The following is a 23,292-nucleotide window of genomic DNA, read 5'->3' on the forward strand; positions in this document are numbered from 1 at the left end:
AAAGATTCTTTTCCCAGTTTTCATTGCGTGTGAGTCATACAGAAGAATCTTGTTGAAAAGTGCATATTTCAAAGCCCTCAAAATAATTTGGGGATTTAATTGCAAGTAGCCCATAGGTCACAACTAGAAACTGCCTTAGACTGTAAGCCTTCTTGAAAGTGGGTATGTAGCACAAGAACAATGGAACAAAGTAGGCAATCAAGTATTTATATAATGAACGAGTGAATAAATGCAGGGAAGGAACTGTCCCTTCAGTATTCAAAAGTATGGCTAGCTATTCAGGTAGCTGTAGTTTGTAGTTAGTGGAGAATAATATTAACAAGAGTAGTCTTAACTCTAAATGTTGATTGATTCATTCAAGGAATACTTACTGAGTCATGTTTGTTACTGTCATTTCTTTATTTTGATGTAGACTTTTTCACATCTTTGAAATTGTAATACATCTTCCAGTCATAGTTGCAGTCTTTAGCATCCTAGTTCTGATGAAATTCAGTGTATCTCTGGCACTGTGCTTAGATTAGAATGCATCTATGAGCAAAACATGCCTGTTCCGTGCCAGGGTGGCCAGGAGTGGTAGTGGAGGTTGAGCATAAATGTATGCATGCTTTGAACTTGCCTCCAATGGAGCATATATTCCAATTAAGGCAGGCATAGATTAATAATAATTACACCTGAAGTTAGGTGCAATGAAAGAAAAAAATAAAACAGGATGATAATTGTGATAGAAGTTAATGGTGGGGTAAGGGTAGGAAAGGTAGGAAATGGCAGGTAGGAAAAGTGTAAGGCTATCGTTAATAAAATGATAGCATTTTGGCTGAAACTGAACTCACATATGTGATCCAACTTATACGTGGTTTTTCTGGGTTTTTACAGAGTTATTATTTGATCACAGCATTAACCGAGTTCCATCTCTTTTCATCCAGGAAGTTCGTGCAATCACGGCCAAGCTTTAGGTATAATAAAAGGCCAAATGAAAAGGAGGAGAGCCTGAATGAGCCACATTTTTTTTATTCCTACAATAAATTTAGGAGCATGCCTGTATATGATTGAAAACTGGTTAGATATCACTTCAAAGATGAAAACTGTTCATCCCGTCAAAAAGAATCTAATAAAAACCTTATTTTTCTATCTTTAGTGGGTACTCTAGTTTAATCTGAAAAACTCGGTACACAACCAAGGAATGTTGGGAGGAGGAAAGAGAATTGAGTGAAATTTAAGAATTCAGAACAGTCTGCCTGTTATTTCGCTATTGGAAACTTTTACAGCCGACTTGAAAGGGTATTGTAGAGAGCTTCCTGGGGAGAGCACGATATGGGAGTGATCATATTAGTCATGCTGAATTCTTCCGCGTAGCTCTGAATTTAGGTGCCATTGGAGTTGACATCTAATAGCCTCATTTTCCATAGCAGATGTATTCAATTTTATAATTGTCATTGTGCTAAAACTCTCAATTACATGTGATACCTTACCTGGAATATAAAATAATTGTTTTCAGTTTGTCTGAGAAACCATAGCATTGGAAGGCTGCCCAGAGACCATCTGGTCTATAGAGATGCTGTTGAGTGAGAGAGTTCAAGGGTCGCCAGGCAAAGAATAACAATGGTAATATAATGTGGGTTTTTTAAAAAATAAAAGTGTATTTTGTAGTTTTCTTTTTTAAGTGTTAAAGCAACTTACTTGAAAATCGTGTACTATTTTGCTATTAAATTTCCTGAATCGTGTGAAAGCAATGGTGTCCTTATTCACCCAAATTAAAAGTTACCGATCTTCCATTGACTAGCAAATTTAAAAAGAATGCTAGTCTTTGAAATTCAGAGGTTGAAACCCTTTTTCATCCTACTGCTGCTTGCAAACAACGCACTACTTCCGTTTGCCACTAACTTCTTGGAAGCAGATACATAACACTGGGCTATATCCTGAGATGAGCAATCTCATAACCAACAATATTGTTAGCAATAGAACCTTTCATAAAATTAGATTATTACTAAAGTAATACATACATACTCTTTGTCAAAAGGAATATAAATCATGCAGAAATATATACACAAACTATCAAAAACCTCCTTAACAGTCCATTTTCAGTGGCTGTTTTATGCTTGAATGGTGCACTTAACTCCTGATACACTTGTTAACACATGCAATGTATTTACTGCAAAAACAGTTTCTACTATCTTCAATCTGCATGTTGCTTTTCCTTCAGATCTTGTTCCTTTTGTTATCCCTCCCTCATTAGTTTCTATCTCCTTTTTAACCAAAACAACAACAACAACAACAACAAACCCTCATTATTCAACCTGCAAGCAAGCAAGATTAGATTAAAGAAGCTTTCAGGTCTTTGTGGGTGTGGACTCTGTATGGTTGTTGGGAATTGGGAATGGAAAAATTCCTAAACTGTAAGAACTAATATTCAAATTGAATTTCAGGAATGTATTTCCAAGTTTCTCAAAAAGGTATGAATCCTCTTAAGATCACCTGCTAATTATTTACATTGTTAATATTTTCCTTATCAGTATATAAATACTCACTATATTGCCCATTGGCCATAGTTATTAGAAATATTTTATCTCTTTGTCATTTGCTTACAAGCTTTCTTCATACTGTTTTGACATAGAGAACTTTTTTCTTTACTTTTAATTATTATTTAGTCAAATATATTTGTCCTTTATAAATTCTTCAGGTAGACATACCATTATCTTTTGGTACCTCCTGGAGAATTTCATGTATGCTAATGAAAACTGTGTATGCTTTCCCCCTAAAATGAGCCCAGATTTTGCTATAATCTGTAAACCTCATGGAGTTAAGAACCCTGAGGTTACAAAGTCCTTTCCTATCTCAAAATCTCCACATTACCAACTAACATTTTCATCTCAGGTTTTCTCCTTTCATTTTTCAACATTAATGGCTAACCAACTAACATTTATTTTCATGTTCAATGTGAGGATCTAAATTGTATTTTTATAGGGGTCCCCTTGCCCAATGTCATTTGTTAGGTAACTTCCTCCAAAAATGTTTTAGCTGTTGCATTTATGAAGGTCTCTTCTAGAGTTTTCTGTACTATTAATGTCAGTTCTTTTGATTTTACAGTATCACTCCACTTTCTAAACTTTTTTTAAAAACATTCTTGCTTGTTCATTTTTCCAAATAAAATTTAGAAACATTTTGCCATGTTCCAAAAACAACCCCAGGGACAACTTAATGCAATTGTATGAATCTTGGCTTCTTTATAACTGTTGGTTTTCCTTCAAGAAAGTCTGTCTCTGGCCTAATAAAGTTTTAGGCATGTCTTTAGTCCTGTACTTTTAGGTTTAGATTTTTTTTTTGAAATAGTAAATATCTGTTTGTTTTGCTGTCTCCATTATGTCTTTAATTGGTTATTGTGTATTTACACCAGAGCTGTTGTTTTTGTATGTTTTTCTTATCTCTAGTCTCTTTAATTCACACTGCTATAACTCATTGCCTTGTTTGTTTTTTGAAATATATACGTGGCACCTGACAATAGTAATATTTGTCCATGTTCATCTGAGTATTTTTCACGTTTGTTCTTATTGGAAGGTGGTATAAATGGGTCATCGTAAGTTCATGTTTTGGAATCAGGCAGACTTCAGATTCAGTCCTGCCTCTGTACCATTACTACCTGGGGAGCCGGGAACAAATGAAAGTTTGTTGCTTAATCTTGTTGAGCTTCAGTTCCTCTATCTGAAATTTGGGGTAGCAATCTAGAGTCACCAGATTGTTGCTAGGATTAAATGACTTTAGACATATGAAATGTATCAAATATAAAATATCACTTCTATTGTATTAGCCAACTGTTCAAAACTGTTAAGTATCAAATCAAGAATGACAGTAAGCTTTCATGTCTAGGTCCTGATTTTCTCAGGATTTTCTTTTAACCTTTCATTTCACTTTTTACTGATGCTTGTTTTTCCATGTTGAACCCATGAAGCATTTTGGTTTTATAAAGGTTTGTTAGGAATGTATTTGGGGTATTTTCTAAGTATCTGTTAAATTAATAGTTTTAGTTTCTTACAATAGTTTCTCACAATAAAATTGTTGATATGATTTATTAGAATAACCAATTTTTTATTCTGTTTATCTTCATAAATTAAATTTCTCTAATGTGTTAATAGTTTCTCACAATGAAATTGTTGATATGATTTATTAGAATAACCAATTTTTTATTGTTTATATTCATAAATTAAATTTCTCTAATGTGCTATTGATTTAGTTTTAGAAAACTTTATTTTATGCCTTTGTGTTTATTTTTCTGAGTGAGATTTTTAGGTTTCTTTACTGAATAATGTGTGTGTGTGTTCATTCTACATTATTGATACAGTGCTGGCTAGCATTAATTGTATGCTTATGGCAGCTAAACAGCATCTTTTAAATTTTCTTTATGGTTTATTTCATTTATTTTTCATGTATAAGATAGCACATATAGTAAATAGTCAGGCTTCTGAACCAAGATTGGTTTGACCTTGAAATTGACCTCTATCTCTGCCACTTTTGGGTATCAAGTGATGTTAAATTCACAAAATAAATTGTAAAATTCTGCAGCTTTTCTCTAGAGACTCTTGGGATCACTTTCTGTATAAGTTTGAGGAAATCATGTGGTCCTCATGCTTTTTGAGAGGTAATTCTTTGAAAATTTTTTTAATTTTAATTTTTTTCATTTAAATTCTCTAGAGCCATGTTCATTTCATAAGATTTTCAAATCTTATTGGCCAATCATTATATGTAGTTTTATATATAACTATAATTGTATTTAATACAATTGTTTTTTCATTATATTTCATTGATTATGCTGTTACAGTTGTCCCAATTTTCCCACCTTTGCCCCCCTCCACCAAGCACCCCCCACTCCCACAGGCAATCCCCACACCTTTGTTTATATCCGTGGGTCATGTGTATAAGTTCCTTGGCTACTCCACTTCCTGTACTGTACTTTACATCACATTGGCTATTCTGTGACTACCAATTTGTACTTCTTACTCCCCTCTTCGCCCAGTCCCCTAAAACACCCTCCCATCTGGCAACCATCAAATAGTTATATAGATACAGATTAGGTATAGATTTCCTAATAGTATAAAAATTCCTTTTATTGGTTTTTACGACTGCTTTAATATTTAGAATGTATTTCATTGGTGTCCTTTTTGTTTATTTTATTAGGTGTTTTCATTTTTATTTTTCAAAAGATCAGTTCTTATATTTGTTGATGAGTAATGCTGTTTTTTTTCATTTGTCCCTTAATGAGATGTTTGTCCCCCCAAAAATCTCATTAAGTATCTTTCCTATTTTCTTTAGGATAACTCTTTTGGTCTTTTATGAATCTTGTTCACTGAATCGTGGTTTGCGTATTTTTCCTTTTACATTAATACAATATTTAAGAGATGTGCCTTTACCTCTGAACACACTTGTGTCTGTGATTATTTTCTGATGATGTTTTGGCTTCCTTTTGATACAATAACAATTGAGAATAGTACTTTTAAGTGTTTAACAAACTTTACTGAGATTTATTATTGACTTTTATTTTGCTACTTCATTGTGGTCGGGTAATAAGGTGAGATCATCAACCACACTGGTGGTTTGTGAGGTACTGTTCTTCCTCAGGGCAATTGATGAGATTTCCTTTTGGCCCACTGTGTCTTCAACTTTCCTGTCAAAACCCTTGTGTTGATGCACAGATTCTGCTTTAAAAAACTACTCTTTGTAGGGCATGTAATATTATTACATTATATCTGTTATGTAAACTAGTCTGTGTTCTTCCTCCTGAAGTAAATGGATTAAACTATGTAAACCCTAGTGGGGTTCTATCAGTCCTCCATCTACACAATTTGATGCACAAATTTCATGCAGTTAGATATTTCTTATAGATAGCATCTTACTTTTCAGCCAAATTGTACTTCTTTGTCTTTTGCAGTGTTTTGTGTCTCCAACGTCATGTGTGCAGCCAATGGTGCCATTCATGCATTTCTGTTGTGTTGCGGGAAAGTCTATGTACACTTCAACTCTTTAACTTTTAGTTTGAATATTTCATGTTTTTAAGTAAAACATTTATTTTTAAGTAATTTTGATAACTTTAAAATGTTCATTTTTAAAGATAAAGCTGATATTTCAAAATAAATATATCTTCTAAAAAAGGAGTTACCCGCTTTCACAACTTGCTATATAAACTTGGCTTACATTTACTTACTGTTCCTATTTATACATATTTCTCCATCTTTAACACTATAATCAGGACACATACAACTGACTATTTTAATTAATTTATTTCTTAGCATTCTTTTTCTTTAGTTTCCTGAAGAATTGTGTTAAAGCACTTATTAAATCTTAACTCTATGGTGAATCTATTTTACAGCCACCAGTAGGTTTTGGGGACAACCACACATTCTAGGGTTTTTTAATTTGACTTACTTATTCACCTACTGAAATAGATCTTTAAATTATTTGTTTCACTTTGGCTTTCAGAATGTGTGATTGTAGAGAGACGGATTAGTATACTTTCTCAGTCCTACAGATCTGTGTCTTCTGTGTTTACTTATGAAGGACAAGGAGCTTAGTAAAAAATTCTTGGGTTAGTTTCTGTTCTTTCATTGTCTGCTAAAATTAGCTTTGCAGAGAAAGTCTTAAGACAGAAATCCTGTGTTTTTTTTTTTAATCCTAAAAAGCAGCTTTTAGGCTATTTTTTCTTTGTAATGAAAACGTATGTATTTAAGGATGAGTCTAGGGGCTACAACTTTTAATATTTCCTGAAACGTATCGAGTCCTTTCAGCCTACCTTAGACATTTTGAATCAAATGTGATTTTGATTACTAGCAAAGTCTACCACAACACCTTGGAGCTTGGGCCCGGGGTCAGACAGACTTAGCTTCAAAGCCCTGTTCTGGTTCTCACTGTTAATGTCTTTGGAAAAGATATTTAACCTTTCTAAGCTTTAGTTTCTGCATCTGTAAAAAGGGAATAATAATGTCAATGTCATGTACCTCATGGGATTTTTTTCCCATTAAGTGAATGCACTAGGTAAGGTACTCAGTAGAGCAGCTGGTGAGTGAGTAGGAAAGACTCAGTAAATGGTAGTCCTGGGAGGAAGACAGACCTAGTATCCTAAAGTGGGTTGCTGTTTTCTGTCCTCCAAACCTATCGTCTTATCTTTCCTTGTCATCTCTTAATTATTTCCCTAAAAAGAAGTGCAGGAAGTTCTCACATCTTCCACACCACTCGCTCAATACTCCCCACTGTCAGTCCCACAATATCCGTGCCAGTTTACTCCCTCCAGTGCAAACATGGTTTTCGCCAATACCACCCCGCAGTTCTTGTAGTCTTTGTTTCTCTCACTTTCTATTTTGACATCTTGGCCTGCTTTATTTATTGACTTATTACTTTTTTATGCATTCTCTTTTCTATAGGCTCCACATTATTGTTTTTCTTCTCTGCCCTCTTCTCTTTTTATTTCTCCTCTTTTTTCCCTCCTGTCCCTTGTACTCTCCTTTTATGTTTTCTCCTTCTTACCTTTCTCCCTTTGTTTCCATTCTTTGCTTTTTTATTTTTTAAATATATTTTATTCATTACGCTATTATAGTTGTCCCATTTTTACCCCCTTTACTCCCCTCTTCTCTGCACCCTCCCTCCCATCCACTCCCCCACCACCACCACCACCACCACTTAGTTCATGTCCACATGTCATAAAATAAGTTCTTTGGCTTCTCTATTTCCTATACCATTCTTAACCTACCCCTGTCTATTTTGTACCTACCATTTATGCTTCTTATTCTCTGTACCTTTTCCCCCATTCTACCCCCTCCCACTCCCCACTGATAACCCTCCCTGTGATCTCTATTGCCATGATTCTGTTCCTGTTCTAGTTGCTTCCTTGGTTTGTTTTGGTTTTGTTTTTTTAGGTTCACTTTGTTGACAAGTTTTAAATTTGTTGTCATTTTACTGTTCATATTTTTTATCATCTTCCTTTTCTTAGATAAGTCCCTTCAGCATTTCATATAATAAAGACTTGATGATGATGAACTCCTTTAACTTGACCTTATCTGGGAAATACTTTACCTGTCCTTGCATTCTAAATGAAAGCTTTGCTGGATAGAGCAAGCTGGGATATAGGTCCTTGCCTTTCATGACTTGGAATACTTCTTTCCAGACCTTTCTTGCCTGTAAGATCTCTTTTGAGAAATCAGCTGATAGTCTTATGGGAACTCTTTGTAGGTAACTGTTTCCTTTTCTTTTGCTGTTTTTAAGATTCTCTCCTCTTAAATCTTGGCTAATATAATTATGATGTGCCTTGGTGTGTGCTTCCTTGGGTCCAACTTCTTTGGGCTTTTCTGAGCTTCCTGGACTTCCTGGAAGTCTATTTCCTTCCAGACTTCCAGATTGGGGAAGTTCTCCTTCACTATTTCTTCAAATAAGTTTTCAATTTCTTGCTGTTCCTCTTCTCCTTCTGGCACCTCTATAATTCGGCTGTTGGAATGTTTAAAGTTGTCTCAGAGGTTCCTAAGCATCTCCTAGTTTTTTTGAATTCTTGTTTCTTTATTCTGTTCTGGTTGAATGTTTATTTCTTCCTTCTGCTCCAAATCATTGATTTGAGTCCCAATTTTCTTTCCTGTCACTGTTGGTTCCCTGTACATTTCTCTTCATTTCACTTTGAATAGCCTTCACTTTTTCCTCCATTTTGTGACCATATTCAACCATTTCTGCAAGCATCCTGATTACCAGTGTTTTAACTCTGTACCTGGTAGGTTGTCTATCTCTTCATTGCATACTTCTGTTTTTGAAGCTTTGATCTTTTCTTTCATTTGGGCCATATTTTTTTTGTTTCAGTGCACCTGTTACATAGTAAGGGGCAGAGCCTTAGGTATTGACCAGAGTGGGGAAACGCACATCACTGCATTGTGGTGCTGTACGTGGGGGAGGGGTCAGAGAGGGAACAAGCAGCTTGCTCAGCTCTCCCTTGCTCCCCTGCTACTCACAAGCAAATTGGGCCCTTCTGGTGCTGGTTCCCGGGTAGGTGGACTTGTGTATGTTCTAGGACCCTGAGGGTCTCTCCAGTGAACTCTCCTGTGAGGCTGGGAGTTTCTCCCGCTGCTGCAACCCCCACAGATCTTTTCCGCCAGAGGTTGTGAGGCTTTATTTCTCCACACTGAAACCCTGGGATGCATGGTCTGTCTCGCTCCCTGGTTGTTTTTCCCAGCTATCTGCACACAACTGTGGGACCACGTGGTGTGCAAGCTGCCACCTTGCCACACGTCCTCCTCTCTGCCCAGCTGCCCCTTCTACCGGTCTGGATGAATGTTTCGTCTTTAACCCCTTGGTGGTTGTACTTCCATACAGTTCGATTTTCTGGCAGTTCTAATTGCTTTTTTGTTTTTAATTTGTTGTCCATCTTTTCGTTGAATGAGAAGGCAAAGTGTATCTACCTACAACTCCATCTTGCTTTTCTATTTTTTTTTTAGTTATTCATTCTCTGTGAGAAACTCTGGTTTCATAACCTGTGGTGCTGACCCTGCTCTGCTTAGCATCCAAGCACAGATCTATTCACATCTGCCACTGAAGGGACTGGGGTGGGAGGCAGAACCCCCAGTCCCTCCAAAGTGAGTGTGCTGGGTGAGGATGGTAGTATTTCCTGCCCCACTATCAAAACTGGAGGATTGGCAGCCAGTTCCTGCAAGCACTGCTAACCTGACTCTTCCCTGGTGGCCGCTCTAGTACAAGACAGCGGTAGAGTTGGTCAGAGCAGAGCTCTGCAGCCAGATTGCCTGTGGCCAGTTTCAGCTCTTGCTAGTGATATGACCTTGAGTGGGATCATCAACCTTTCGGTGCTTTGATGGTCCTTTATTTTGGTAATCAAAGTAATAATAGTACCCATCTTGTAAGATTTGCATGAAAAATAAATGAAATGATGAACATAGAGTACTTTTCACAGTATCGCTGGTACACAGTGAGCCCTCACTAAGTGCTATCTAATACTTAACTTTTAGAGATACATCTTTTAGGAATTATATTCAGTAGGGAGGAAGTGTGGGTGGTACAACAGGAAACCCACAAGTCAAGGTGTTGGTTCAGAAGCTCAGGCCATCAATGTCAGCATCTATGGCATTCTCCTCACCTTTTCTTGATGGCTGCTGCAGCTCCAGCCATCATATCCATGTTCAGGTAACAGGAGGAAGGAAAGAATGAAGGAGGATGAGGCAATGCCTAAAGTAGTAAACCAGAGGCTTTCTCCAAGATGCCCACAGAGTCCACTTATAATATATTCATCAGAACTCTGTCTCTTATGCAAGGCTCAATATCAGGGTGTCTGGGGAAACATGATTTTGGCGTCCCAACAAATATAGTAGGAGAGACAATGAAAGAGAAAGCTGGAATTTGCTCCCTATTTCCTGGCTAGTGTCTGGGAGTTGAGAACCTGCAAACAGGGACAGAGGAGATGTCGGAGTTAATATGTGGGCTGCCCTGGGAATATCAAAGGAATGCTTGTCCAGTAGAGAATTATGTGTCTGCTTTTTTAGCCCATGAATATCTCAGGTCTTTAATTCAGGAGACAGAGAAACAGAGCTGAGGGGTTTTTTGTGGGGGGCGAGGGGCATTGTTAATTCTCCTGTTCTTGCTTCCTTTAAGTGATAAGCTGGCCTTGTTTTCTTAATGTAAAGTTTGGCACAGTCAAAAATTATTTTCTTATTCCAATCACATCAGCCATAGGGTTATTAGAAATACCTCCACAATTTTTGTAGTCAATTTCTGTTCATCTTAGTCAGTCTTTGTGTGTGTGTGTGTGTGTGCGCACAGCAGGTAATTTTTAAAAAATATTTTTGTTACTATTAATGTCTAATTAGGAAGACTATTAGGAGTTGACATAATAACCCAGGAGTTTCTAAAATAGCATTTACCTAAATAACATTTCTAAAATAACATTTACCTAAAATTCTAGAATGCAAGATGTTCAGTGATTTTCATTAAAAAATTTAAAATTAAGGTAGAATGTTGAAAATCCTTATTAAAATATACTTTGATAAGTGTGTAGAAAAGCATTATTTTACTACTTTGTATTAATTTTTTTAAAAGAAAAATGCCGTAAAGTAATTTAGGATGACAGTAATAACAGAGATGCAACCAACTATTTTTATTACCTGTCCAGGGGTTCAGCTGCTGGTTTTTGAGGTGAGAACTCTGTAAATCCCTGAACTGCATAGAAAAGTTTCAAAAGCAGTTGCACATGGCAGTTCAGTGAAGTGGTTAAGTATGCTCAAAATCCTCATTCTAATGTGTAACGAGGTGTTGTACAGTACTCCTCTGTCAAACCAAAGAACATTTCACCACCCTCTGCATCCCGCCAATGACCAGCCATCAAGAGGGAAGGTCTTCCCACAAACAGATAGGGTTTGTTACAATGCACACAAATGGTTTCTTCCTCAGTCAGCTTTCTGCCCACACCATTGGTTTCTTAAAGCCAATCTTTTTGACAGAGCTTTGTAGCATTATTATTTCACTCAGCAGAAATATACCAAGGAGTTGCAAATGCTATTTTGTTCATCTATTACAGAAGCTAAGAAGCATACTATTGCAATTTAGGAGCATAGACGAAAGCTAATTAAAATGGGCATTCATCAAATGGTCCTTTTGGGTTCTGGGATGATGGGTTGGTCATCTCAATAAATCATAACAACTGTGGTCTTTGACAGCCTGTCTTGTACCTGGCACTTTATATTCATTACCTGAAATTCATGCAGCCACCCTGCTGAATGTGTCTCCACATTTCAGTTTAAAAACACTGAGTCCCAGAGAGGTTCGGTAATTGTTCAGGGTTTTAGAATTACTGGGTAGCAGGTCATGATTTACCTCAAGTCTTCCCATCTCTAACACCCATTTACACCATCCTCTCGTGCTTAGGGACTACATTTATTATTGTTTTGAGAACAAATGTAAATTAGAAATAGGAATAATGGGGGTGACAATGTCTTCTTGCAGGCCCAAGTCAGTTAGCTTGAAATCGCTTGTTGATTCATGCCAAGTGCTGGACAGCCTACACAAAAATAGCAGCAAAGGGAAAGTGAGCAATGTCCTCCGCTTTTCCTGGACTTGGGTGTCCTGCTGCTTGACTGGGATAAGCTGAGGGAGGAAGCTCTCATACAATTACATTTTGTCTGCTTCAAAAGATGGCAAATATTGGGGGAGAAAATAAGGGTCAGGTTTACATTCCAAATTGTGGGTTGCATAAAGAGAGAGGGGCCTTCAGAGTGGCCAGAATTTTGTGTCTCAGTGATGCTGTTGGAGGAGATTGAGTATTCAGGAGAGATAGTGGAAACTTTCATCGTTGTGCATTGATTTCAGTGCATGTGATCTCAAGTTAGTGTACCTCTGTCTGCCATTCACCAAATTGTATTCCACAAGAGTTTACGTAGCAAAGTACTTCAAGGAAATCTTTATTGAGCTTGCAAATGAAATATCATTTGTTTGTAAGGCTGATGTCTTTTAGGTATAATAGCAAATCCTGCAGTTAAGTCAGGATTCATAAAGAAAAGAAGGCACTTGAGTTTCAATGACAGAAATGTTCTTTGTAAATTAGAGGCTGTCTTCTCTCAAGTGGGTTTAGAGACCAGATTTCTGTTCCCTTGGTTTGTACTAAATTCAGGGAATTGGTGAGTGGTTTCATAAGAGAATGTAATAAAAATTTGACGTGGGTGGTCTCAAACCAATTTTCTCTTTTCTTTTTTCGTTTCCGCCTTGGGCCAGGTGTGGACAGGTTCTAACTGGGTATCCAGGCAATACCAATGTAAGTGCCCTCAAACTTTTGAATTAATGTAGAACACAAAACAAAACGAAACATGCGCTCCCATTACGGCATGCACTCAGGCTCTCAGCAGCACTGGCAGTCCGTTCAGGGTTAACTGACAGAGGAAGACTGGTTTCCTCTGTTGGATGGTCAGTACTTACTTTATTCTTGAATCATCACTGGCATGCACTGGCTACAGCCAGAATAATGTTTTTTACCAATCTCAACAGGCTTTAAACACTTTCTGTCTCATCTTTGTTCCAGCTTACAACCAATTCTTTCTCTCCACAGATACTGGCCACTTGTTCCCATTTCTATTTTACACAATCTTAAGACACATAAAAAGAAACTTGTTTTGTCTGGGATATTTTGATGAATATTTAGTTGGGTGATTACCGGTTGGTCATGCAGTTTCCTTGAAGGTCCGGTCCACGGAAGGGCTCATCATTGCATCAGCCGGAGCCATCCTCGTAGTTAAAGAAGATTGCCGGTGTAGGAGACAGTTTTCATTATCAGGACTTGCTGTCACTGCTTTTGTCGATGGATTCTCTTTCTGTACTGAAATGTGTTTGTGTTGTCCTTTTCCTCAGTTGCCCCCTAAATGCTTATGTTGATAAATCCATCTACTTGCGGCGGTGGGGGCGGGGGGGGTGGTGGTTAGGCAGGGCAGAGTGAAGGGAAGGTGAGAACTTTTTTCTTTTTAAAAAATGCAGGTGAATCAGTCATTCGAGATTCAGAATTAGTCCTTCTTTTCAAGGACCACCAAGCACAGATGTATTTCCAATACTCAAACATGTGCAGAATTATCTGAGGAAACTCTTGGGGAATGTTTTTTTTTTTTTAATTTAAGTGCTAGCAGTGATACTGAGAAGCCCAACAAGAAGCGCCAGACAAAATGTCTCTCTTGGGATCTGTCCTACTTCTTCTGAACCTACTGTTGGGCCCATGAAATGCTGTGAGCTGCTCAGAACGAGAATGTAATACAAACACTAGGTAGTGACAGTGTCGGCAGTTACTTGTGTTTTCACAGCTGGAAACTGGAAGTGTCCAGGGTGAGGTCCAGTTGAGGTTCCCGACTGGGGAAGGGCTACCTGACCGGGCTGTAAACCACACCAAAGTGTGAGCATGCCAGGCAGAGTGATAAGTGCATAACAGTAATGGTAGGAAATAACGGAGTGATGTCATGATGTAGTATACAAACTATATTATAAAAACAACATGATTTCTCTCTAGTTTGATGTCTTTCTGTTTACCTTTGATGGGGTGTGCTCATGTTAGGCTTTTGGAACCTTAAAGTGAAATTAAGACTCAAGTATCTCCCGAATTATGCAGTAAACAGAAATTAGCCCACTGAGTTGAGAGAGACAGTGCAGGTACAAAAATTGTGTGACCATGAGAACATGATATGCCACACTTGGCTTCCTGATCCAATTGTCAAAGACCCACGTGACAGCCCCCTGTGGGTATGTCTCTCTCACCTTTGTGGGTCTGTCTGGAGATGGTGTTAAATAGTGAGGGGCACTCTGCAGCCAAGTAGAGCCAGTTTGAATTGTAGTACTACCACTGCCTGCCTCTGTGTACTTACTGTGTGTGACTCAAAGCCTCAGTTTTGTCATCTATGGAAGGGAAATAGGTGTTTTACCTACATCATGTGATTTTTCAGATTACAGCTAGTAATGCTTGTACAACATGCAGTACTTGGCCAAGTGCTTACTAAATCTTGGTTATTATCAAGGTCGTTAAAGGATGTAAAGCTTCCTAACAGGAAAAGATTACATATACAGGACTCCCCAGAAAATCATGTATATTTTATTGCCTTGGAAGGTCACATCTTGCAGGCATTTATAAATGTTACCCTTTTAGTGTATATTGTTATTTAAGGGAAATTGTCAGTAATTCCCAGAAGAAACCTGAGAGATGTGTGGCATAACTGCTTGTGACATTATGGGACAGTGGTCACCAGGCTCAAGGTTGAGAGAAACAGCCTTTTTCCTCCTTGCTGGTTAGACTTTCAGCCTCTCGAATCAGGGGTGTCCAACCTTTTGGCATCTCTGGGCCACACAGGAAGAAGAAGAGTTGTCTTGGGCTACACATTAAATACACAAACTCTAACAAAAACAGAAAAATCTCAGTGTTTTAAGTAAATGTATGATTGTGTGTTGGGCCACATTCATAGCCATCCTGGGCCATATGCAGCCCGCAGGCCACGGGTTGGATACCCCTGAATGTATTACTTTCCCCAAAGCTCTTGGGGTTCAGTGTTCCTTTTCTCAGAGGTGAAAGGGGTGTTGGTTTTCAGAGGCCAGTGAAATGTGGGTCGAGGACATCTGGCAGAAGAGGTCAGTTTTAGGGGGGTCCTCACTACTGTTGTGAACTGCAGAGTTCCTGGCACTTCTCTGCTTCCACTCTCTGTGTGGTTTACCAGATGTCTGATAGTTTGACGACTTCATTTGTACACCACCCCTGTGAGTGTAAATACAAATAGGTTTTAAAAACACCTAACGTATAAATAAAAGCTCTCTCAGGATACCAGCGGATTCTCTTATTGCCTTTTCCTGAGCTAGTTCATTACCCTCCATTGGTAGGGAAAAAAAACACTGATTCCAAATCCACTGATTTTTCTATTATCTTCTTCATTTTATTTTGGTGAAATTCAGGAAATTTTTGAAATTAAATCATTTCGGAAGTTGTGCGTTCTCAAATGTCAGAGTAGAATTATCTGAATGCCTGCTTCGTTCCCTGTGTAGTTCCAATTTCCTGGAGCTAATTTCTTCCTTCTAATTACAAGCACTCCAAGAAGAACTAGCTTTTGCAGCTCAGCATGAGAGCAAGTAACTCTTATTTCTTCAGGCTGAGTTGAATGCAGAAGGCTTCCTGAATCTGCCTGAATACAACTGCTTAAGGTACAAAATAAATGTTCCCTGTTCTGTTACTATTATTACATCTTTAGTGCCAAAGTTCCCAAGAGTCAAAACCTTGTACTTCATATTTCTACAGAATCCTGCCTTGATGCATAGGGTCACATTGGAAACTTGTTTCTCTTTCTGGTTTTTTCCCCCCTAAAGGGTGAGAATTAAAATATGGAAGTTTCAACTGAATGTTAAATGTTATTTTTAAGTCACTAGGTTGATTTAGACATGTTTATCAAATCCTAGTATACTTTTAGGTACCTTGCCATTTGTTCATGATGAAATAAAAACATTTTCACAGATCCTGCTTTAGCATGAGTGGCTGGAATGTTTTTCCAGACTGAGCTTTTGTTGTTGCTTTTTCCCCTCGTCCAATAACTGCACTGGGGAAGGAGAGACTGAGACTGGCATGGCGTCTCAGGCAGAGCTAGAGCAGTTTATGTGGAGACTAACATTCAGAATTGCCCCGGACTCATTTCCTAACTTTCCTCTGAGTAGTGAGAGTCTACTGAATTATTATGTGATTCCGAACTAGTCAGCAAAGGGCCAGATCATGCGATTTGTTTTAGAGGCAGAACTTCCCTGCTTGCTGGGATCCATCACATACCCTCCCTCCCTTTCCTCAGAGTTCTGTGCCTTATTAGGCTCTAAATTGGTTCCTAATGAGTGTTGTATTAAAATAAAACAAAAATGATTATGTTTGCATCGTTCTCATATTTTAAAAATTCATGTGGTTGGGTTTTAATTTCCTTATTATTAAATTCTTTTGTTAATGCAACCTTACAAAATAGTTTATATCCAATCTTGCCCCCTCTGAAAACTTTGAAAATGATAGTAATGACTCTGCTTTCACTTTTCATCTGAGGTCATAAAACAATAGGTATCAGAACAGTGTAGTACTTTTCCTGTCTCTTTCATTTTCAAGCCACCAAGCAGGAGCTCTGGTTCATAATTTACCAAAATATTGTACCTTCCACCACTTCCTGATAGTTTATTATGCACCAGGAACTAAGTTGAGTACATGGCATTCCTTTGATTCCATTGGTATGATGAAATACAATAGATATTAGCATCCACATCCTAAGTAGAGAAACTTTGGGAAGTCAGTTTCACATAGGCAGAAAATGAAGGAGCCCAAATCTGATCACTGGGCTCCCTTTCATCAGGAGACCACCCACAAACACATGTATGTGGTGACTGTGATGGGGGAAATGGGGTATGAAGTGGAGCACTGAAAATTAGCTACAATTGAATTATTGTGGGGAATCACTTGGTGAATTATATAATTGACCACTATGCTGTACACCTGAAACTAATATAGAATATTGAATGTCCAGGGTTCATGGAAAAATTAAATAAGTAAATGAATGAATGAGTGAGAAGAAAATTAGCTACAATTACAATACCAGGGTCTCCTGCTGCCCGAGAGATGCTCACGTCCACTTGTGTGCGTACAACGGGGTGCAGAGACCCCCACGTGTGGCACACCTCAAGGAAGGTGGTGAATCATTGTTTCCCCTCCCCCAGACGTTCTGACCATCCTTTGCAAATGTCCTTCTAAAATGAAGGTGGTGGACAAGAAACAAAGTAACACACGGGTTGCATGATAATTGTCATAGTTCCTAGTTAAGTAAAAGATTGTCATCATACCTCACATTCCAGACTAAACTGAATAGGTGTCCTGACTAGAATTTCATGCTTGCACTGAGTCAGATGCCTTCCTGTATCTCCATATTCTTTGAAAAAACAAGTCTGTGTCCATGTACTTGGATTTGTGTTATGTGTGTGTAGATCTTAGCATTGCAATTCTCCAATGAAATCATCTTCTGTTTATGCTTTTAAGTGCTAGCAGCCACGAGAAATAAGTAGCCAATAATTTATTACAGCTACTCACTGCAAACTCGGAATACTGCCCTTGCTGTCTGTGTCTTGGAGGCCAGCTTTGGGCCCTGTACCATCTTCTCTTCTGTTAACAAACTGAAAATGGGGATTTGGTTGTAGCTGACAATTCTTCTGTACCCCACACATACATGCAGAGTTTTAAACATCGCTAAGTCCTTTGTTAAATTACAAATCAATTGCCTGGCTATACATCTGAACGAGGAGTGTTCCAGAGGCCTTCAGTCTTAGCGTTAGCTTCTTGTAATTTTCCAATGATAATGCAAGCTTTTACACAATTGGCAGAAAAGGGCCACAACTGGGAGCCATTTTGTTGAGGAAACTGGAAATCCTCACCCTTTGAAATGCCGAATTACACCGACGAGTATCAGATTATTTGTTACACTGAAGGTTCAGTCTTCTGCCTCCCTCAGACGAATGTCACGTCCCCACACTGAGAGCAAGAGCGGCATTTGGCACTTGTTTCCCCCAACCCAAATATCTGACCCTTCGTTTTTAGTACTTTGCCATTTTGCTTTCGCTTTTTAAATTTGCTTGTGACTCTGCTGCCCCCATCTTTTTTTTTGGTACAATGATTCTTACCTTGTCTTTCCCCAGTCCGTTTCTGACCTGGAGAGACGTGCAGCATGTTATTGTCAGGACTTCCCGTGCAGGACATTTGAACGCTAATGACTGGAAAACCAATGCTGCTGGTTTTAAGGGTGAGAACTTCTTTCATATTCTGTCACAGGCAAAATATTTTTATTTTTCCCCCCATTTAAAATGCAGAGCAGGAACTAGAACCCCTCAAAAGAAACTTTAAATTTTGTGCTGATAAACAAAGAGCTTGATCTTTTAGTGAATAAAAGGCAGATTCTTTTTTTAAAGAATAAATAGTACCTATAAGGCAAATGTCCTTGGCTTCCCACATCATATGTCAATTTCTTAAAAGATAACCAATATCCAAGAATAGTCGATCTATGGGGCTCCTGATTAGTTTATTTGCTGTCATTGATTATCTGAGTGTTGTTTATAAGAGTGTATTTAAAAGTTCCTCACCTCCCATAGTTACTGGCCTCCACTTAGATTGTAATTGGTTAATTCTGTTCACTGGAGCGTAGCACTAGTAGTTGGTAGGCCATCCTTTCTGTACATTGTCTTTTGTTTTGCTTTGTTTCAACTTTCACAAACAGAAAACCGGGCATACTTCTAAGATATTATATAAACTAAAAATTCTTATGAAGCTTTATAATGTGCAGTCTGTATGAAATTGTGCGTAATATATAATAAGTGCCATGCTCCCATGACTGATAGAGATCACAGTTTCCTTGACCTGTCTAACGGTAGCCTTCCTGTTTGTTGTCTTTCATAACGCATGCTGTAATAAAAGAAAATAAATAGATAAAGCAGATGTCCTAAAGGTTAGTATGTTTACTCGGGTTACAGAGGACCTAAATTTTTATCCATGAATTAAATTACAGTAAAGATTATTTTTTGTTGTATCTGTAGACTTAAATTTATGCCCAAATAATCTTGGTGTCATTACATATCCCTATGCATGGAAACATCTCATAGCATAGAAAATACCTACTTAAAAATTGGGCTTCTGATCTTTAGATCATTGGTTACAAGCTGAATAACCCTGGGAAAGTCATTTAATTTGAGGGAGGGGAACCCTAATTTTCCCAACTTAACCATCTTAGAAGCTGGACAGTATGATCTACATATGATATCTTACATACGATTTTAATATGTCCTTAGTGAATTATACCTGATGTATGCAAATATTCATACTGGAAATATAAAATGTAATTTAAAACACTATTTGCAAATAGCTTATTATATATATCTCATGCTTAGATGAAACCTGTAAATATACCAGGTAACCAGCATCATATAAAATAGTTCTTTGAGTAATATCCTCACTGAAGACTGTCCTTCATTTTTGGGACAAGAATGTCCCTTTGCTCTTGAGTATCACCGAATACCTCTCCATGCCTGCACACTGTGTAACGCAGCAGCGTTCGGTGAGCCTTTAATTTAAGCAGTTGTGCTCATTGGGATCACATTTTCTGAAGCCCACGTCGGGACACTTGGTCCCAAAATGGTAATTGTTATGTGCGGCATCAGAAGTATTTGAAATTTCTATTCTAGGAGTTCAGGATGTAATGTGCCAAATGTACATTTCATTTTGATTAGCTTCCCTGTGTTCCCAGCTCCTACTATATTAATCAATGAGGGTGGAGGTTGGGGGTGGGGGAAGAAGAGACCAAAACGTAACCAAAACGTAACCATGCAGTTCAACACCGCAATGAACTTCATAGCAGAAGGTTCGCAGACTAAGTACATTGACCTCCACGAAGCTGAGGAATCAACTTTAGCCCAAATAAAAGTCTTAGTTTTTACTTATTCCTCTTTGGCAACTTAGAAAGAGCAAATGGTTCTAATAAAAAACGCAACTCTTTTGAAAACCTCTGTTGGTTTTGGAAAGGGGGAAACAGGATTTAGACTAAATCGCCAGATCCAAACCTGATTCTGAAGGGGGCCGTACACTCCTTCTGGCAAGGAGGAAAGAGCATTTTACTATTGCACGTGGCAATATTTAGTATAATATTTCACTCTTCTCTTAGATTGCTGCCAAGAGTAACAATTAAAGTTCACTTTTTCATAGATGAATTACCCTGAATGGTCTGAACTCCCAGTGGAATTGTTTTGTAATTTTGTTGATGGCAAGCCCCATATTTCATCCAAACATGATCATAATAAGAAGAATTTTTTTTAAAGGAGTTATTTTCTTTCCTACTCTGAGCATTACCATTCCCTCCCTAGCGTCCCACAAATAAAAGTGATTAAGGCAGAGGCTAGCAGGAGAAGTGATGTGCTTTGAGGAAGGAGAGAATGCAGGTCACTAGGACTGGAGAAAGATGGGCTGACTTTTTATGAAATAAGAACTAAAAAAAAAAAAACAAAATTGCTAATTCTTGGAAGGGGTTCATGCAATGAGAGCTCAGGAAGAGCTCATATTTTAAATTAGGTCAGCCGGCTTTTGCAGGCCTGCCTTAGCAGGAACACATGAACATTTCTCCTTAGACAGAAGAAAACGGAAGTTGCCTCCAAACAGAAGCAGGTAGCCACGGGTGCTCTCCCCCTCCCCTTGCAGCTCAGTCCCAGCACTTGGTGGGGCGTGCTCACGAAATGAATTTGCAAACACCTGTGCTTCCTGGGGCTTGCTTTCTGTGCCCCAAAGTTGAGCACTTTAACTTGTTGGAAGAGTGTTTTATTTTTTTTTAAGTGAGAATCATCTCATAGATTGTTTGGCAGGTGCTCTTCTGCAGTGTGTCTGTCAGGATCAACATCAGAATTTGCTTCTCTCAGGTAAAGCAGAAGCAGCTCAGAGTAACAAGCAGTTTGGTTTGGGGTCTCACCATCAATAGGTTTAAGAGTCATGCTTAACACTGATAACTTTAGAGAAGGTAATACCCTAAAGAATACACAAAACACTGCCTTCTCACAAAACACTGCCAATGCCATTTCACACAAAGCTCTTACATTTCTTCAGACATACCCATACATATTACACGCTAGGCAGAGAACACAGCAGGTGATCTAGACCGGTGTGGGCCTCCGCCCCAGGCATGCTTGCTCCACAGTTACCTGGGAAATGGAAGAGATTCCCTCCAGAAGCAGCTGCTGGCTTCCTGTTGACTGGCATGAATAGGTTCTCATTCAGGCTAGGAAACTGGCCTTGAAAAAGTGAAGCATTGTGGCTCTCTACTAATGGGTCTGTTGGTTTCCTGGAGTGGGATTACCCTGGAGTTGCTACTGAGGAGCCCACTGCACAGAACTTCCTTCTCCCTCTCCGTGCTCCCCTTGTGCTGGTAACCAGGCTGCGGCGAGACTAGTTCACAGTGAAGGGAGCCCGAAAGACAGAAACCACTCATCAACATTTTTATGGATTTTAATTTTTAACAACTTTAATTGAACTAAGATTATTCTATCCTGCTGCTTCTTAAGTAACAATAATAACCGCTTGTTAGAGTGTAGATGTCTTTGGAAGATTCGGTTTTCAAAATAAACATAAACCAGTGAGTACCTACCTATGAAAGCTGACTAAACATTATTTTTGATCATGTGGATAATCTCAGCTAAGTTTCAGACACTTTTTGACTTTAAACCTCCCCCAGATATAGCTTCTTTAAAAATAAGTGGAATAAATATCACACACCTATCAAAGAGTCTACTTGAGGCTGTGCACAAGAGCAGGAAAGCATCTGTTTGACCAGATGAACAGATGCCATGGTCACCCCTGTAGAACGAAACTCCAGATTCCAGTGTTTTGCTGCTGACCAACCCTTGCAATGCCAGGAGATGACTTTGCTATTGTTTGGGTTTTTTTCCCCCAGTATTATTTTTTTCCTTTGATCCCTTCCCTTTCCTCTTATAAAAAGTCTTTTCTGTTTATTTCTTTTCTTTTCCATACTCCCTTGTGCTCCTTAATATGTATGCATGAGCTGTAGAAGCGAGGGCTTTTACCATCTGGGTGGTTTTCCTCATGGAATTGAATTTATGCGGTCTCTTCATTTATTTACTCACAGATATTTCCTGGGCACCTTCAGCTGACCAGGCCAGCACATGCTGACGTGCACCCGAACAGTGGCAGTGGAGGGAAGTGTCAGAGGCCCAGTGGCATCACCTAATCTTATCCAGCCATGGTGCAATTTACATAAACAAATTTACACTGCACCTTTATTTCCCCTTCAGTCAAGCCCCAGGGATGTGCCAGGTCTCCTTAATGAAGTGTCATGATTGTTTTCCCATCAGGTAGAAGCATCCCAAACTCAGCAGCAGCAGCAGCAGTCTAATGTAGAGACTCTTTGGTAACCTGCGATATGCATTTTGACTAGCTCTGTTTGTGATACAGAATTTGTGGAGCCAGGCTGAGGGCTTTAATTCTGCCTTCTTCTCGAATCCATAGCTAGTATTACTTCAGGAAGAACTTAGCGGTTTGTTGTAACCTACTCCCTTCTTTCTACTGCTTTAGAGCCAGAGCCTGAGGGCTCTGCCCATCGCCCACCCCTCCCTCCCCCAATCTCCTGGGCTGTGCGGGCTGGCTCTTTCCCCCAGGTCCTGATCTCTGGTTTATGGGTACAGTTACATTTATAATTGAATGCATGCAACATCAGTGCTTTAGTTTTTTTCAAAGTGTTTGTATTTGGATTATATGACTGTATACAGTTAAATGCTCTTAAATCTAGTAACAGGAATAGACGTCAGATAATAAATTAGGACCTTCTGTCATCTTTACTAGGCGAAAGAATGAAAAAAATGTCATTGAAAATCAAAAATGACAACTAAGTGAGCGAGGTTACCACGCCTTCCATTTCACTGCCCTCCCAGACTATGTAAGTCTCTTTTTTTCTACCAGCATGTTGCTGAAACCTCCCCATCCCCACTGACTCCTTCTTTGACCACAACTAAACTGCTAGAATTTTTTTTAATTTCTAACTGACTTCCCACCATGGGGAAAGCAATTGACAGTCTAACATGACTTCTTAGCCTCCAGGGCCTTAACTTTTAATAACCTTTATTGTGTTTAATTGCCATCATTTTATTTCCACTGGTAGGGCTGGTCATTTTAAGATGTTCCAATATATTTTTTCATACCTACCTGTCTTGCTTTCAGTTTGTAACACTTATTTAAAGAATTAGAAGTACTGAAATGATCGGGCATGCCAT

At 38.6% G+C, this 23,292-nt stretch overlaps 1 protein-coding gene across 1 annotated transcript in view; it reads left to right on the plus strand.

The window, feature by feature from the left end:
* The window catches only part of PCSK5 (proprotein convertase subtilisin/kexin type 5), a 420,656-nt gene that overhangs the window by 199,979 nt on the left and 197,385 nt on the right, over positions 1-23,292 (plus strand). Inside the window, 1 exon segment of the mRNA XM_036021750.1 lies at positions 18,175-18,278. Within this exon segment, the coding sequence (XP_035877643.1) occupies positions 18,175-18,278 (104 nt within the window).

This window comes from Phyllostomus discolor, chromosome 3 (genome assembly GCF_004126475.2).
Source record: "Phyllostomus discolor isolate MPI-MPIP mPhyDis1 chromosome 3, mPhyDis1.pri.v3, whole genome shotgun sequence".
NCBI lineage: Eukaryota > Metazoa > Chordata > Mammalia > Chiroptera > Phyllostomidae > Phyllostomus > Phyllostomus discolor.